The sequence below is a fragment of the Jaculus jaculus genome, chromosome 13 (assembly GCF_020740685.1).
Source record: "Jaculus jaculus isolate mJacJac1 chromosome 13, mJacJac1.mat.Y.cur, whole genome shotgun sequence".
NCBI lineage: Eukaryota > Metazoa > Chordata > Mammalia > Rodentia > Dipodidae > Jaculus > Jaculus jaculus.
Window position 1 is genome coordinate 27,928,529 of NC_059114.1, and position 18,451 is coordinate 27,946,979.

The following is an 18,451-nucleotide window of genomic DNA, read 5'->3' on the forward strand; positions in this document are numbered from 1 at the left end:
TAAAAGTCCCCATAGTTTTTTATCAATCCCAATGATGTTCATAAATCCCCATAGTCCAAGATCTTTTAACTGAGCCATAATACCAAAAAATAACCTCAAAAAACCAAGAATGGCACAGAATAAATATTCACACTGCAAAAGATGGCATTGGGCATAGCAAAGAAACATTCAACCAATACAAGATTTAAAACAACCAGGGCAAATATCAAACTCTGTAGCTTCAAGTCCAGCAACTCTAGCCAGTGGCAAATCTCCAAGTCCGATAATTCTAACCAGCAACAAGTCTCTGGCATTCCAATTCCACCCCTCCAGCTAGGCTACTCACAGTCCTGGGAAACTTCATCGGGGCCGGCAGCTCCTCGGCAGCCATCTCATGGTCCCGGCATCTCCACTGGGTCTCCGCTGCAATCCACATTTCATCCTCATGGCCACATGGGGTCTCTATGCAGGCAACCAGCAAACCCGCTTCACACTGCCCATGGCCATTTCCAAAACACAAGACCGTGTTGCAAACTCAATGACCCTCTTTCCAGCATTTCTTACACTCCATGATACCAGGTAGGGGGCCAATTTGTTAATCCAGGGGGGAATAAAGCAGAATTTGAAGGACAGGACACTCCTTGAGCACCCAGGCCCCTTCAAAAGCGTCTATATTCTTTTTGCCCCAGCACAGGTCAGCTAGCCCAGTCTCATAGGTTGTAATCTCTCAGTTGCAGCTGACCGGGCAACAGTTCACCCAAAGATTTTTCTTTCTGTGCCATATCCCTCTGCTCACACCAGTTCATTTCTACGCAAAGCAACCCTGCACAACTTTTCAGGACACAGGCATAACAGCAAGCTTTTCACACAAACTGCTATCCCAGTCCAAGCAAAGCTCTTTCTCACCCTCATAAGCCAAACCTCACAGTCCATAGTTCTTACCGCATTCAGGTCTTGCAGCTCAGACCAGAACAGTCCATCAAGCTGTACTTACAGCACTGCAAGGCATCTCTTAGGCCAAGGTTTCAACTCCTTCCACTTTCCTCTTGAAAATCAGCTACAAAAGGCTGAAGCCACATAGTCAGGTGTCTAGCAGCAACCCCACTCCTTGGTACCACTTTATTGTTGCAGTCTGGGTCGCATTGCTGGTAGAAATCACCCAACCAAGAGCAGCTTCTGGGAAAAAGATTTATTTTGGCTTGAGGGGAAGCTCCACGATGGCAGGGGAAAACGATGGCATGAGCAGAGGGGGGACATCACCCCCTGGCCAACATAAGATGGACCACAGCAACAGGAGGGTGTGCCAAACACTGGCAAGGGAAAACTGGCTTTAATACCCATAAGCCTGTCCCCAACAATACACTCCTTCCAGGAGGCATTAATTCCCAAATCTCCATCAGCTGGGAACCTAGCATTCAGAACAACTAGGTTTATGGGGGACACCTGAATCAAACCACCACAGCGTAACAGAGATATTTCAGTGCTGAGCACTCCTCTGTCACTTTTTTTTTTTTGGTTTTTCGAGGTAGGGTCTCACTCTGGCTCAGGCTGACCTGGAATTCACTATGTAGTCTCAGGGTGGCCTCGAACTCATGACGATCCTCCTACCTCTGCCTCCCGAGTGCTGGGATTAAAGGCATGTGCCACCACGCCCGGCTCTCTGTCACTTCTTTCTAGCACCATGATGCCTTCTAAGTCATCCTAAGGTCACTGGCATCTGAAAAGAGAAGGTTCTCTGCCAAAAGTTATAGTAGCATTAATATATGGGTATTAACATTAAAAGAAGTACTTACTGGACAGTTTGATGAGCATAAGTATATACATTTAGCCCGACAGCAGCAGACGTTACACCCCTAGGGCTCAGACGACCCCTGTTGTAGGTTTTCAGTATCAGTGATATGTTCTCTCCCATAGAGTAGGCCCCCAGTCCAATTAGAGGGCAGTTGGTTTCCACCATGATAGACGTGTCACTATTACACCCATTGGCTCATTTGGCCTGGCTGGCCAAATATAAGGCTTGCAGTGTCCACTCTTGAGTATCTTCACTGGTGATTTCTCTCTCTCCCATTGGACTGCATGCAGAATAGCTTCTTCCAGCTTTCTGTCAGCTGGCCTACATGGAGGAGGTTATCAGCTCAGTTCCAGCAGAATTTCTCAGTGACCTTGCAGCCCAAGTATGTGGAGCCTTCAGCAATAGGGTATTACCATTTATTCCTGGTGGGAATCCAAGGGCAATGGCCTGTAATGTTTTGGGGGCATGAGGGACCTCCTTGGCAAACAACTCACTGGAAGTTATCCCATCCTTGGCACTGAAAATTTTCTAGTAACAATCTATGGCTCCTGAGTGTTCCATTGTCCAAAAAAGTAGGTTTCCATATGATTTACTTATATCCTGGTGGATTTGATTACCCCTCCCTCCACCTTTCCCTGACTCATTCTCTTCATCTGACCTCACTTAGGCCTTTTTACCCCCTTTAATCTATTCTTCTACTTACATATATACAGTACCATCCTTTTAAGTGCCCCCTCCCTTCCTTTCTATTCCCTTTATTTCTCCTTTCTAGCTTACTGGCCTCTGCTACTGAGATTTCTTCCTACTCACACAGAAGTCCAATCATCTATAGCTAGGATTCACATATGAGAGAGAACATGTGATCTTTGGCTTTCTGGGCCTGGATTACCTCACTTAGTATAATCCTTTCCAGGTCCATCCCTTTTCCTGCAAATTTCATAACTTCATTTTTCTTTACTGCTGAGTAGAACTCCATTGTGTTAATGTGCCATATCTCTGTTATCCACTCTTTAGTTGAGGGACATCTAGGCTGGTTCCATTTCTCAGCTATTATGAATTGAGCGGCAATAAATATGGTTGAGTATCTCTAAGGTAAAGAGCCGAGTCCTTAGAATATATGCCTAGGAGTGCTATAGCTGGGTCATATGGTAGATCAAGTTTTAGCTGTCTTAGGAACCTCACACTGATTTCCACAATGGCTGGACCAGATTGCATTCCCACCAACCTCTTTTTGTGCATCTTCACCAGCATTTATGGTCATTTGTTTTCATGTTGGTAGCCAATCTGACTGGAGTGAGATGGAATCTCAATGTAGTTTTAATCTGCATTTCCCTGATGACTAGGAATGTAGAACATTTTTTTTTGGATGTTTATATGCCATCTGTACTTTTTTCTTTTGAGAATTCTCTATTTAGTTCCATAGCCCATTTTTTAATTGGGTTGTTTGATTTCTTATTACAATATGGAACGCTCCACAAATTTGTGTGTCATCCTTGTGTGGGGGCCATGCTAATCTTCTCTGTATCATTCCAATTTCAAGTATATGTGCTGCCGAAGCAAGCTGTTTTTTTTTTTTTTTTTAAGTTGAGAGAGAGTGATAAAGAGGAGATAGAAAGAGAGAGAATGGGTGAACCTTCAGCTGCTATAATTGAACTCCAGAAGCATGTGCCGCCTTATACATTTGGCTTATGTGGGTCCTGGGGAAGTGAACCTGGATCTTTTGGCTTTGCAAGCTAACACCTAACTGGTAAGCCATCTCTCCAAACTGGCTGGTTTTTAATTTCCTTCTATAACTGCTTATAGGGGGAAAACTGTCTCCTGCTGCTGAGGTCTGTGCCTCCTACTGAAGCTGAGAAAACTGCGGAGAGAGTCATCATCTGGGCTCGACTGGCATTGCAAGAAGAGCCAGAACACTCTCAAGAGGTGAGCTTTCCTCTGTGGGTCATATAGTGATGCTCTGGAAAACAGCCATCCTTCATGCACATGCAAGTTTCCCTATTCAAAGTCAGTGTCTGTGTGCATGCACACTCCAGGAATAAAGACATCATAGTAAAAGACAGACTACTTGGGAAGAACAGGCTCCATGGGAACGGTAGGAAGAGGGTCACAAGACAAGGTAACAGAAGATTATAACTACATTATGTTCATACATAAACATTGTTGATAAATAAAAAATATAATAATACTATAGTTGTGGCATATGCCTGTTACCCAGGAAAACAGCAGATAAAGGCAAGAGGATCTTAAGTTCCTGGGTTCTATGACAAGTACTATCTCAAAAACAAAAACCAGGGCTGGAGAGCTGGTTTAGTGGTTACGTTGCTTGCCTGTGAAGCCTAAGGACCTGGGTTCGATTCTCCAGTACCCACGTAAGCCAGATGAACAAGGTGGCACATGCATCTGGAGTTCATTTGCAGTGGCTGGAGGCTCTGGAGTCCCCATTCTCTCTATCTGCCCCTTCCTGTTCCCCAATCTCAAATAAATAAAAAAATGTAAACAAATAAACCAAATTTCTGTGAATTGAAAAAGATAGGCTTATAAATATAACAAGTATGAGCATCTGACTATCAGAGTGGCCTCTTGTGAATTGCTATGTAATTTGCAATATAGGAAAAAATCTAAATATGGCAACTTGGGAGCAGATGATTTAGCCCAGCCTGAATAATACATAATCCGCGTGAAGATAAGAGGGCTTTGCATCATGTCTTACATTTTAAAATGTTCTATGTGGCATTGGACATAATCATCATTGGCAAATATTAATGTCATCTGCAGACCAATGTGAATCTAGATGAACTTAAATACTTGAGGTTTAACGATCGGTTCAGAAGAGCCAGTTTACTTCAGAGAAAAGGAGCAGAATGCCTCATTTACTCAGAAGCCCATAAGAAACAGATGCCTCCCACATTCCACCAGCTGTCAATCTCAATCAGCTTTTACCTTCATACAAGTGTGGTTTTGTTTTTAACACCTGATTTATTATTCTCTTTTGTATACAAGGTTAAGCACTTTAAATAAATTATCATCTGGCATTTGCTTGCAATAGTAAGAAATCCTGGTGTACTCATGTACACAACAACAAATAAATAAATGTAGTTTTTAATTTTTTTAATTTATTAACTTTTATTTATTTATGAGTGGGGGGGGACACACAGATCTAGAGAGAGAGAGGATGGGTGTGCAAAGGCCTTGCCTTTGCAGACAGACTCCATCTGCATGTGCTGCTGTGTGCGTCTGGCTTTATGTAGGTACTGGGGTATCAAACTCGGGTTTGCAGGCTTTGTAAGCAAGCTCCTTTAGCTGCTGAGCCATCTCCCCAGCCCATGTATTTAAAAAAAGAACAAAGATTTGTTAATCATAGTATAGTTGAAAGGTTATTTCTACATTTATTCATTTGCATATATTTTGTAGCATTTCTAAATCACATATTCAAGAGTCCATATTATTATTTTCTAGACTAATTTATGATCTGTTTTACAGCTTTCCAACTACCATTAAGTCATTTGTAGTGTTTTTTTTTTTTTTGTTGTTGTTCTGATTTCCCAGTGCTTTGTGCTTTTTCTGTGGTGCTGGGGATGGAACGCAGGGCCTCCTGCTTGCTAGGCAAATGCTTTTCCACCCACTTGTGCTCCCAGACCATGATTCCATGTTTGCTTGTTGTTTATGTGTATTTGTCTGTGTGCTACTGAAGCTATTGATAAGGAAGTCGTGTTTATTTTGCTTTTCTCTTTTAGGACAAGTCCTGGAGAGTGTCTGTGGCAAAGACATCAGTCAACATTCTTAAAATACTCTGTGATACTCAGAAAGGTAGTAGTTACCGCTGTTCCTCCTCTTGGTTTTGTTTCAGAGTTCAGTTTTCAGGTGGGAGCTTCAGTGATGAGGGTTGGTTTCCCCTCCACCCCCCAAGATAGGGACTTAACTCTAGCCCAGGCTGTCCTGGAACTCTCTCTGTCTTCCCAGCCTGGTCTCAAACTCGCCTAGGCGATCCTCCTACCTCTACTTCCCAAGTGCTGGGATTAAAGGTGTGCATCATCATTCCCCACAGTTTTTTTGCTCTATCTATTCTACTAATCTTATCCATATTTGCATAAGAAAATTTTGCTTGTCTTTTTTATTAAAATTTGTCACATATGATCAGAAGCATATAAAATCAACTTGTTTGTTGATATGTTTCAGGAAGCAACTTAGTGCTAGACTAACACTTTTTTCTTTTTTTGTTTCTCAAGGTCGGGACTTGCTCTAGCCCAGGCTGACCTGGAATTCGCTATGTAGTCTTAGGCTGGCCTTGTACTCGTGGTGATCCTCCAACCTCAAAAATAAGAAAATTTAAAAAAATCCTCATAGTGTCTTATTGTGTCTTTTGTTGCCATAACAAAACACCTGATTTGTGCAATTTATAAGAATAAAGGTTTATTTAATTCTGTGTTCTGGTGACTAGCAACTCTAAGAACATGGTCCCAGCATTTCCTCAGGGACTACTGAAGGCCTTCTTGCTGCATTATAAGGTGACAGGCTACACCTTGTGGTCAGGCACAAGCTAGAGCAAGGGCTAGAAAGAGAGAGCTGTCATAACAACTACTCTTAACCCACTAGTCCATGGCTAGCTTGATCTATTGGGGAAGGTGCCGCCCAGTCACTTTTCACGAAACCCGTGATATTCTGGGAACACATTCAAATAATGCTATAGGAATTTGTATGTCTTCTATAACTTTAAAATTTTTAATTCTAGGCAATCTCCAGAAGAAGAATGAATATGAAGAAATGTTGAAACAATTTAAAGTGGTTGCTAGTTTACAGGTAAAGATAATTGTGCTATCTCAAATGTTGTTACTTGACCAGTCAATGCATGTAACACAGATGTCCCTTCTTAACATTTTCTGTACTAGCCTTCAAAGTCTTTTAAAGAACTTATTTACTTTATTTATGAGAGAGAAAATGGGTTCACCAGAGCCTCTAGCCACTACCAATGAACTCCAGATGCATGCGCCACCATTTGCATCTGGCTCACACAGGTTCTGGGGAATCAAACCTATGTCCTTAGGCTTCACAGGAAAGCACCTTAACCTCTAAACCATCTCTCCAGCCCCACAGACTTTTTAAAAGTATTTTTAAATTTTTAATTAAATTAAAAAAAATTATTTGCAAGCAGAGAGAGAGAAGGGAGCAAGGGAAGGGGAGACACACACACACACACACACACACACACACACACACACACACACACACAGGGGATGGGTGTGTCAGGGCTTTCTGCCACTGTAAATGAACTCCAGTTGCATGAACCACTTTATGCACCTGGCTGTACATGGGCACTAGGGATTCTATTTTATTTTCTTTTATTTTTGAGGTAGGGTCTCTCTGTAGCCCAGGCTAACCTGAAATTTACTACATAATCTCAGGGTTGTCTCAAACTCACAGCAATCCTCTTACCTCTGCCTCCCAAGTACTGGGGGGTGACAGGTAGAGAGAGAGAGAGAGAAAGAGAATGGGTGCACCAGGGCCTCCAGCCACTGCAAACAAACTCCAGATGTGTGCACGCCCTTGTGCATCTGGCTTACATGGTGATGGGGAATTGAACTTGGGTCCTTTGGCTTTGCAGGCAAGTGCCTTAACTACTAAGCCAGCCCTCCAGCCCACATACTAATTCTTTTAGCAACATGTTGGAGATGAAGTTCAGATACAGGGGCTGAGGAGATGGCTCAATGATTAAAGGCACTTGTTTGCAAAGCCTGCCAGCCCAAGTTCAATTTCCCAGCATCCCTGTAAAGTTTAATGCAGTCTTACGACATCCTGTCTCAGAAGGTGGAGCATGGACACCTTTATATTATATGCTTTGACTTCCACACAGATACCATGGTACATGTGCCCACATATACACATACACATGCAAATTAATCTTTTTAAATTTATAAGCCATCACATTGTATTCAGAAATACCAGGGATAGGAGAGAGTGGGAGGCTTCAAGAACTGAGCAAGGGAAGGTGGTTACACCCAGCCTGGGCAATATAATGATACTATGTCTCCCTCCAGTAATGTAGTAGTCATGATATATCACATGTCTGTAATCCCAGCAGGCAGGAGGTGGAGGCAAAATGATGGCAAGGTCAAACAAGTTTGAGCTATTTAGTGATACTTTGTCTCAAAAAAAAAAAGCCATAGTCTTAGCCAGCGTGGTAGCACCCAGCCTGGGACTACAGACTGAGGTCCGGGTCAGCCGGGGCTAGAGTGAGATCCTACCTCAATTAAACCAAAAAAATAAAGTCTTACTGAAGACTGTAATGATAGGAAAACAGAGGCATTTAATGTTAACTGGGAGAGGTAATACATAAAATCATATAATACTGATAAAAGAAATTGACTAGGGGGGAGGGAGGGTGTTACCATGGGATACTTTTTATAATCTTGGAAAATGTTAATAAAAATTGAGAAAAAAAAGAGATAATAAAAAAATATCAAAATACCCCCAAAAAAATGCATTTAAAAAAAGGAAATTGACTGGAGGGCTGGAGAGATGGCTTAGTGGTTAATGCACATGCCTACCAAACCTAAGGACCTGGGTTTGATTCTCCATGTCCCATGTAAGCCAGATGCAAATGGTGGCGTGTTAGTCTGGAGGTTTTGCAGTGGCTAGAGCCACACCCATTCTCTCTCTCTCTTTATCCCTGTCTCTAATAAATAAATAAAATAAAAATAAATCTTGGGCTGGAGAGACGGCTTAGCGGTTAAGCGCTTGCCTGTGAAACCTAAGGACCCTGGTTCGAGGCTCAATTCCCCAGGACCCACGTTAGCCAGATGCACAAGGGGGCGCACGCGTCTAGAGTTCGTTTGCAGTGGCTGGAAGCCCTGGCACGCCCATTCTTTCTCTGTTTGACTCTTTCTCTCTCTGTGTCTGTTGCTCTCAAATAAATAAATAAATAAAATAAACAAAAAATTAAAAAAAAAAAATCTTAAGGGTTGGAGGGATAGCTTAGTGGTTAAGGTGTTTGCCTGCAAAGCCAAAGGACCCAGGTTCAATTTCCCAGGACCCACATTAGCCAGATGCACAAGGGCGAACACATCTGGAGATCATTTGTAGTGGCTAGAGGCCCTGGCACACCAATTCTTTCTCTCCTTCTCTGCCTCCCCCTTTCTCTGTTAAATAAATGAAAATAAAATATTTTTTAAGAAAATATTTTTAAAAAGCTGGGCCTGGTGGTGCACATCTTTAATCCCAGCACTCGGGAGGCAGAGGTAGGAGGATCACTGTGAGTTCGAGGCCACCCTGCGACTCCATAGTGAGTTCCAGGTCGCCGGGGCTAGAGTGGGACCCTACCTTGAAAAACCAAAAAAATAAAAATAACAATCTTAAAAAAAAAAATTGCCAGGCATGGTGGCACATGCCTTTAATCCCAGCACTTGTTAGGCAGAGGTAGGAGGATCACTGTGAGTTCCAGACTACCCTGAGACTACAAAGTGAATTTCAGGTCAGCCTGAGCTAGCATGAGCCTCTACCTCAATTAAACCAAAAAAATAAAATTGGGGGCAGGGAGGAAGAAATTAACAGATGTTAAGAAAATAGCGTTAAACTTTGAGCACAGTACTTGGGCGGCAGAGGCAGGAGAATCAAGAGGTGAAGATGATCATCAGTAATAGATGGTCTCAAGTGTGAGGCCAGCCTGGAATATATGAGACTATTTCTGTCAAAAAGAGAGAAAGAGAGAGACAGAGAGAAAGGGAAGGGAGGGAGGGAAAGAAAAAAGAAGAAAGGAAGTAATCAATGTTTATTGGATTAAATTGTTCTCAGTGGGGATGGAGGTCACTTTTACCTTTCAGATGACATTTGACAATTTTAAAATTATTTTTGATTGTTCCAATTACTGAAGGGATAGTACTACTGACTTCTAATGGAGACAGGCTAGGTACTGTTAAGCAGTGCTGGAATACACACTGCACAGCCCTTCACAACAAATATATATAGCCCAAGTATTACACAGAGTGGGAAACCCTGCTTAAATGGATAATATTATAGCAAATTTTCTGATTTGCCCCCATGATATCCTAGTATCTTTTTCTGGGCTTCAGTGAGACTTTTATTGAGTCTGGGAAATACATCATTTGTTTGAAAGCTAACTAAGAATAGAGCTGAGTCCTTCAAGTTTCTAGGGAAGAATTGCCCAAAACTCATGCTTGAGCTCTCCTACCTTTGCAGGGCACCACACAACACAGAATTTTGTCCCCAAATTTCAGTGTTGTTGCAATTGAGGATCCATTGTTTATAATAATGTTTTCCTATGTTCTAAAATTTAATATTTGGGCTGGAGAGATGGCTTAGCGATTAAGGCACTTGTCTGTGAAGCCTAAGGACCGTGTTCAACTCTCCAGATCCCATGTAAACCAGACACATAAAAGGTGAAGGAAACATAAGGTCACACATGTCCATTAGGTGATACAAGCATCTGGAGTTTGATTTCAGTGGCTGAGGCCCTGGCATGCCAATTTTTTCTCTTTCTGACTCTCTCTCTGTCTCTCTCTCTCTCTCAAAGAAATAAATAAGCATAAAAGCTGGGCATGGTGTCACACACCTTTAATCCCAGCAGTTGGGAGGCAGAGGTAGGAAGATCACCGTGAGTTCAAGGCCACCCTGAGACTATATAGTGAATTTGAGGAGGTCAGCCTGGGCTAGAATGAGACCCTACCTCAGAGAAAACAAACAAACAAACAAACAAAAACAATAAAGTATAAAATTTAATATTTAATTTCATTATTTTCAACCATAGCACCTTAATTTTCAGGAGACTAAGTTCTAGAAAGGTGAAACTTATTGCTGATTTTTAACACTGAATGATCCTGGTGCTCTTACTTCATTGCAGGAGAACTTTGAGGTCTTTCTTCCATTTGAAGATTACAGCAACAGTGCCCTGGTGGAAGGTCTCCGAGAACAGTACATTAAAGCACATGAAGATGTGCAGGCCAAGCACAAAGCCAGGGCCACCCCCGGCCCCACCACAGCCAAGGAGACAGGCCTGAGCACCCAATCAAAGCTACACAGACAGGCAGTAGCCCTGCAGATGTCTGCACAGGAGCTGGAGGCAGCGCTGGCCTTGAGAGCCTTGAAAGACGGGAAGGTTGGAGTAGCACTAAATAGATGCAGGTGACCGCCAGATCTCATATTTGCATACTTGTTTGGGAAAGACATTTGCTTTCTTTATTTTTCCAGTGATAAACACAGGGCTAGGAACACTTTCCTTTTCACAAAAAAAAAAAAAAAAGAAAAGAAAAAAAAAAGATTCCTGGTTTCTCTCTTGAGAGCCTATTTTGGGCCTCTTTGTCAGAAAATAGTGGCATAGAAGTCAGGTGATACTGAGTTAGGTAATGTAAATTAAATTTAGGCTACTATGTACTTGGATATTTAAGGATATCTCAAATAACTTTATGTCATGGAATATTTTAAATGACAACTTTTGTGTTGATAATGTTTACACTAATCTAAGAAAAGCAAATGCACTTGCTTTTGATTTGCAAATCCTAATTACCCACACTTCCTTTCCTCTGCAGAGACTTGTTTAACTACCACTGCAATGCCAGTGTGGGGCAGTTCCTGTTTCTTGTGTGTCAGAAGCTGTGTCAGATGTTGGCTAATGACATCCCAGTCACAGCACCTGTGGGACTAAATCTTCCTTCTGAGATACATGATCTCGCATGCAAAGCTGCCACCATCTGCAGTCCAGGTGACAAGTCTTAGACACTTTCTCTTCTCTGGATCACTGTATGTCCCCAATGATTTCCTTTGACAATGGACATTCTAGTAACTAGAATGAAGGTAGCATCTTCTTCTTACAAAGGGACAAGTACACTTAATTCTCTCTTGGGATTTTATTTTTCTTTATTATTATTGTTATTATTATTTTGGTTTTTCAAGGTAGGGTCTCACTCTAGCCCAGGTTGACCAGGAACTCACTATGTAGTCTCAGGGTGGCCTTGAACTCATGGTGATCCACCTACCTCTGCCCCCCCAAGTGCTGGGATTAAAGGCGTGTGCCACCACGCCCAGCTCAGGATTATAATTTTAAAACACTAAAAGCCGGAGTGGTGACACACGCCTACAGTCCTGGTAGTCTAGAGGCCAGGAGGCTGCCCTGGGTTATATGGCAAGATTGTAAGTAAATAAAATCTAAAAACATTTCTGATTTTTACAAAGTTTTACTTTCATGGGAGTGTAAGGTTCCTGGCCTCTTATAGTCTGTTTTTCAAACCAAGTTTAAGAAAATATGTGGACTAAAGGTGGGTGTGGTGGCACACACCTTTAATCCCAGCACTTGGGAGACAGAGGTAGGAGGATCGCTGTGAGTTCAAGGCCTCCCTGACACTACAGAGTGAATTCTAGATCAGCCTGAGCTAGAGTGAAACCCTACCTAGAAAAACAAAACAAAAATATGTGGACTTTATTTAAGTTAGTCAAAGCTATGTGGCATCCTTTCTATCTACTTAGTGACCTTCCTTATTATTTTAAGGGAGAATTATAAGAAGGCTGCTTTAATTCAAGACCTAGAAAAGGAATTTGATGATCTCTCCCCTCTCTTCCAGATTTCTTATTGGATGCTTTAGAGCTCTGTAAATGCACTCTAACTGCAGTGGAGCTTTCCAGACAGTGCCAGATGGATGACTATGGACTCCTAATGAAAGTAAATCACCTTGAGGTTCTTTTTTCTCAAAACTTTTTCCACCTCAATCACTTGCACAGTTTATAAAAATTCTGATTTTACCTTTTGTTTTTTCTTATTGTGCTCTAAAAAAAATCTAATGGGCAAATGACTTTTATTTTTCCAGGCACATTTGTTGGCTTTAATTTGTAGTGCCTTTTGAAATATAGGACCTCAGACAAGGTCTCTATGGATGCTGTTCTTTTGTTCAGAGTTGGATTTAGCTTGGCATGGTGGCCTATGCTTTTAATCCTAGCACTCAGGACGACTGGCTTGAGTTCCAGGCCATCCTGAGCTTGAGTGAGACCCTACCTTAAAAAAAAAGAAAAAGTTTGCCAGGCACGTTGGCGCACACCTTAATTCCAGCACTCGGGAGGCAGTTGTAGGAGGATCGCCATGAGTTCAAGGCCACCTGAGACTACAGAGTGGAGTGAGACCCTACCTTGAAAAATAAAAAAGTTGAATTTAAAGTGACATTTTAATAAGTCACTGTCCAGAAAAAAAAAAATAAGAGTGGCTTTAGAGATAGCTTAGTCACTAAAATATTTGCTTTGCAAACATGAGAACCTGAGTTCAATTCCCAGAACCCACATTAAAAAAAAAAAGTTGGGCATGGTGGTGTGCACCTAGATCCCCGAGCTGGGGAAGTGGAGAAAACTGTATCCCTGAGGCTCACTGGTGAGCAGGCCTAGCTTAAGCAAACATGCTCCAGGCAGTAAGACACCTGCCTCCACAGTGTTGCATGCTGTTTCTCAGGAATGATACCCACGGTTGTCCTTTGGCCTTCAACACAAATATACACATGTATATGAGCACCCCCTACATATACACACACTCTCACTGACTTGTACTTGCAGACATCACAACACACACACACAAAGTAGAGATTTGGAATCCATAGGAGAAATTGGTTTCAGGCCCTTCACAGATACCAGAATCTGTGGATTTGCATCCTGTCAGCTACTGTAATCGTCTCCAGATGACTCATGATACCTAATAGACGTGCTCTGTAAATAGTTCTTATACTGTGTTACTAGGGAATAGTGACTAAAGTGGTGTGAATGTTTTTGGCACAGACACAATTATTTATTTTTCTGAATAATTTTGATCAGTATTTGGTTGGATCTGTAGTTATGGAATCCAAGGATACAGCTTTTGGCTCTCAAAACCGTTCTGCTTGGTAAAGATAGAGTATAGTGTTTTGTTTTTGTTTGTTTTTTAATGAGAGAAAGAATTGGCACTCCAAGGCCTCCAGCCACTGTAATTGAACTCTAGACTTATATGCCATCTTATGTGCATGTGTGACCTTGTGCTTCTGGCTTACATGGGATCTGGGGAGTCAAACATGGGTCCTTAGGCTTCACAGGCAAACGCCTTGACTGCTAAGCTGCCTCTTCAGCTCTAGTGTCTGTTTTATAGTATGCTTACTTCTTCCTTTTATGCATGATTTGGTATTCAGACCTCTTTTGGAGCTCACAAGGATCCCTATGAAGAGTGGTCTTACAGTGACTTCTTCAATGAAGATGGAATTGTTCTTGAGTCACAGGTGGTGTTGCCAATCATTTATGAGTTAATTTCATCACTGGTGCCCCTCACAGGTAAATCTCACTTGTGTTATTACTTTCTTTTTCCTTTTTTAACAATTTTTGTTTATTATTTGAGAGAAAGAAAGATATGAAGTATGGGCATATTGCTACTGCAAATGAACTCCACATACGTGTGCTATTTTGTGTTTAACATGGGTACTAAGGAATCGAACCTAGGCCAACAAGCTTTGCAAGCAAGCACATATAACTTCTGAGCCATCTGTCCAGCCCCTTTTCTGATTAAAAAATCATTCCAAAAATTCTAAAAGGAAGCTGGATCTCATACTAGCCCAGGCTGACCTGGAATTCACTATGTACTCTTAGGTTGGCTTGAAATCACAGCAATCCTCCTACCTTAGCCTCCTAAATGCTGGGTATAAAGGTGTGTGCCGCACCAGGCATAGAGAGAGAAACAGAGAATGAGCGAGGATACCAGTGCTTCTAACCAATGCAAACAAACTCCAAATCCACGTGCAATCTACTGGGGAATCAAACTCAGTTTGTTAGGCTTTACAGGCAAGCACCTCAACCGCTAAACCATCTCACCAGCCCCACAATTTTTTTTTTTGGAAGTAGGGTCTCACTGTAGCTCAAGCTGACCTGGAATTCATGTATGTAGGCTCAGGGAGGCCTTGACCTCACAGCACTTCTCCTACCTCGACCTCCTGAGTGCTGGGAGTAAATGTGTACGCCACCACACCTGGCCTCTGGCTACATATTTTATTATACTATTTAGATATGATCCTCCACACACAATCTTGTTTTTTTTAAAAAAATATTTTTATTTATTTGCAAGCAAAGAGATAGAAAAGGGTCAGACAGAGAGAATGGGTGCACCAGGACCTTCAGGTGCTGTAAATGAATTCCAGATACATCCGCCACTTTGTACTTCTGGCTCTACATGGGTACTGGAGAATCAAACCTGGGTCATTAGGCTTTGTAGGCAAACACTAACCACTAAGCAATCTCTGTAGCCCATCTGTGCTTTTGTTTGTTTGTTTTTTGAGGTAGGGTTTCACTCTAGGTCACGCTGATCTGGAATTCACTATGTAGTATCAGGATGGCCTCGAGCTCATGGCAATCTTCCTACCTCTGCCTGAGTGCTGGGATTAAAGGTGTGCATCACCATGTCGGGCTCCACCTGTACATTTTTTTATATGTGTGTAGCTTAAAAGTTTTTTATTTACTTTGTTGTTTTTTTGTTTGGGGGTTTGAGATAGAGCCTCACTATGTATCCCAGGCTTACCTTGAATTGCAGTCTTCCTGCCTCCTGGGTGCTGAGATTAGAGGTATGTGTCATCATGCCTGGCTTTAAGGTTTGGTTTTTTTGTTTTGTTTTTGTTTTTGTTTTTTGAGGTTGGGTCTCACTCTAGCCCAGGCTGACCTGCAGTTCACTATGTGTGTGTGTGTGTGTGTGTGTGTGTGCACATGCATGCACATGTGTGCGCTATGTTTGGAGTGCAGAGAACAACTTGAAGTTTTTTGAGACAGGATCTCTCAGTGGCCTTAAACTTACCAAGGAGGCTAGACTGTCAGGTCAGTGAGCCTCAGGGTCCTGCTGACCTCTGCCTCTAGCACTGGGTTATAAGCATACTACACTACTATGCTTGATTTTGGGTAGGTTTTTTTCCCATTTCCCTGAGGTTTGAAAAATTTTTTGGTGTGTGTGTTTGTAAATAATCATCTTTAATCTTTGAGCCATCTTTCCAGCTCTTGTTTCTGCACCTACCCCCATAGGTTCTGGGGATCAAACTAAGGTTCTCATGTCTCCAAGACAAGCATTTTACCAACTGAACTGTCTCCTGAGTCCCATCTTAAAAAAAAAAATATTTATTTGAAAAAGCCAGGCATGTCTTTAATCCTAGCACTCCAGAGGAAGGAGTATTGCCATGAGTTCTAGACCACCCTGAGACTACATAATGAATCCTAGGTCAGCCTGGGCTAGAGAGAGACACTACCTCAGAAAAAAAAACAAAGAAAGAAAGAAAGGAAATAAGGAAGGAAGGATGAAGGGAAGGAAGGAAGGAAAAGAAGCTATTTATTTATTTGAGAGAGAGAGGCAGGTAGGGAATAGGCATGCCAGGGCCTCTAGCCACTGCAAACAAACTCCAGATACATGTGTCACCTTGTGTATCTGGCTTTATGTGGGTACTGGGGAATTGAACCTGGGTCCTTTGACTTTGCAGACAAGTGCCTTAACCACTAAGCCATCTGTCAAGCCCCTCTTTTTTTTTTTCTCAATTTTTTAAGACATATTCCATGATTATAAAAAATATCTCCTGGAAATACCCTCCCTCTTCCCCTTTCCACCTTTGAAATTCCATTCTCCCTCATATCCCCTCCCCATTTCAATCAGTCTGTCTTCCATTTTGATATCATGATCTTGCCCTCCTCTTATGATGGTCTTGTGCAGGTAGTGTCAGGCACTATCAGGTCATGGATATCGAGGCCATTTTATGTCTGGAGGGAGCACGTTATAAGGAGTCCTACCCTTCCTTTGGCTCTCACATTCTTTCTGCCACCTCTTCCACATTAGACTCTGAGCCTTGGAAGGTGTGATAGAGATGTTACTCGGTACTCTAGTCACTTCTTTCCAGCACCATGATACCTTCTGAGTCATCCCAAGGTCACTGCCAACTAAAAAGAGAAGATTCTGTACCCAAAGTGAGAGTAGCGTTAATATAGGGTATGAATATTAAGAGAAGTGCTTACTGGGCAGTTTGATAAACATAGTATATATGCTGTTTTTTTTTGTTTGTTTTTCAAGGTAGGGTCTCACTCTGATCCAGGCTGACCTGGAATTAACTCTGTAGACTCAGGGTGGCCTTGAACTCATGGTGATCCTCCTACCTCTGCCTCCCGAGTGCTGGGATTAAAGGCGTGAGCCACCACGCCCGGCTCATAGTATATACACTTATCCAGACATCAGCATTGTTACACCCCTAGGGCTCATGACTATCCCTGTTTTAAATTTTCAGTATCAGGGATGTATTCCCTCCCATGGAGCGGGCCTCCAGTCCAATTGGAAGGCAGTGGACTTCCACTATAATAGAAGTACCACTATTGCACCTGTTAGGTCATTTGGCCTGGCTAGCCAATTATAAGGCTTGCACTGTCCACTGTTGAGTGTCTTCACTGGTGGTACCTCTTTCTCCCATTGAAGTGCATGTAGAATGGCTTCTTCCAGCTTTCTGTCAGCTGGTCTACATGGAGGAGGTTATCAGCTCAGTTCCAGCAGGATTTCTCAGTGGCCTTGCAGCCCAAGTATGTGGAGTCTTCAGCAATAGGATCTTACCATCAATTGCTGGTGGGAAACCAAGGGCCTCGGCAATGGCCTATAATGTTTTGGGGGCATGAGGGACCTCCCTGACCAACAACTCACTGGAAGGTATCCCATTCATGGCACTGAAAATTTTCTAGCAATGATTTACGGCTCCTGAGGGTTCCATTGTCCAAAACTGGAGGATTCCACATGATTTATTTGCATACTCTTAGATTTTCATTAGCCCTCCCTCCACCTTTCCTCTACTCAATCTCCTCCCCTGACCTCACTTTGTGCCTTTTCACTCCCGTTAATCTATTCTTCTACTTACATATATACAATACCAACCTATTAAGTACCCTCCTCCCTTCCCTTCTCTTCCCTTTGTATCTCTTTTTTAGCTTACTGGCCTCTGCTACTGAGTTTTTTCATTCTCACACAGAAGCCCAATCATCTGTAGCTAGGATCCACATATGAGAGAACATGCAGGGTTGGCTCTCTGGGCCTAGGTTACCTCACTTAGTATAATCCTTTCCAGATCCATCCATTTTTTATAACTTCATTTTTCTTTACTGCTGGTAAAACTCCATTGTATAAATGGGCCATGTCTCCATTATCTACTCATCAGTTGAGGGACATCTAGGCTGGTTCCATTTCCCAGCTATTATGAATTGAGCAGCAATAAACATGGTTGAACATGTACTTCTAAGGAAATGAGACGAGTCCTTAGGATATATGCCTAGGAGTGCTATAGCTGGGTCATATGGTAGATCAGTCTTTAGCTGTCTTAGGAACCTCCACACTGATTTCCACAATGGCTGGACTAGATGGCATTCCTACCAACAGGGTAGAAGGGTTCCTCTTTTTCCACATCCCCACCAGCATTTATGATCATTTGTTTTCATGATTGTAGCCAATCTGACAGGAGTGAGATGGAATCTCAATGTAGTTTTAATGTGCATTTCCCTGATGACTAGGGATGTAGAACATTTTTTTAGGATACGCCATCCATATTTTATACGCCATCCGTATTTCTTCTTTTGAGAACTTTCTACTTAGCTCTATAGCCCATTTTTTTTTTCCAGTTTGAAACCATATTTTATTTTTGGCATACTTAGAAATATTCAGTAACTATATTATTTTTAAGCAGA

General features: G+C 42.2%; 1 protein-coding gene and 1 non-coding gene across 3 annotated transcripts in view; one reads left to right on the forward strand and one right to left on the reverse strand.

The window, feature by feature from the left end:
* The window catches only part of Kntc1 (kinetochore associated 1), a 143,601-nt gene that overhangs the window by 56,811 nt on the left and 68,339 nt on the right, over positions 1–18,451 (forward strand). For both annotated transcript variants that reach the window (XM_045132346.1, XM_045132344.1), the window contains 7 exons: positions 3,575–3,694; positions 5,506–5,578; positions 6,501–6,568; positions 10,623–10,903; positions 11,308–11,480; positions 12,337–12,434; positions 13,912–14,050. In XM_045132346.1, the coding sequence (XP_044988281.1) occupies positions 3,575–3,694; positions 5,506–5,578; positions 6,501–6,568; positions 10,623–10,903; positions 11,308–11,480; positions 12,337–12,434; positions 13,912–14,050 (952 nt within the window). The remainder of the gene's footprint in view (positions 1–3,574; positions 3,695–5,505; positions 5,579–6,500; positions 6,569–10,622; positions 10,904–11,307; positions 11,481–12,336; positions 12,435–13,911; positions 14,051–18,451) is intronic.
* LOC123454303 lies at positions 3,228–3,331 on the reverse strand. The gene has a single exon (XR_006633288.1). It is a non-coding gene; the product is annotated as a U6 spliceosomal RNA (small nuclear RNA).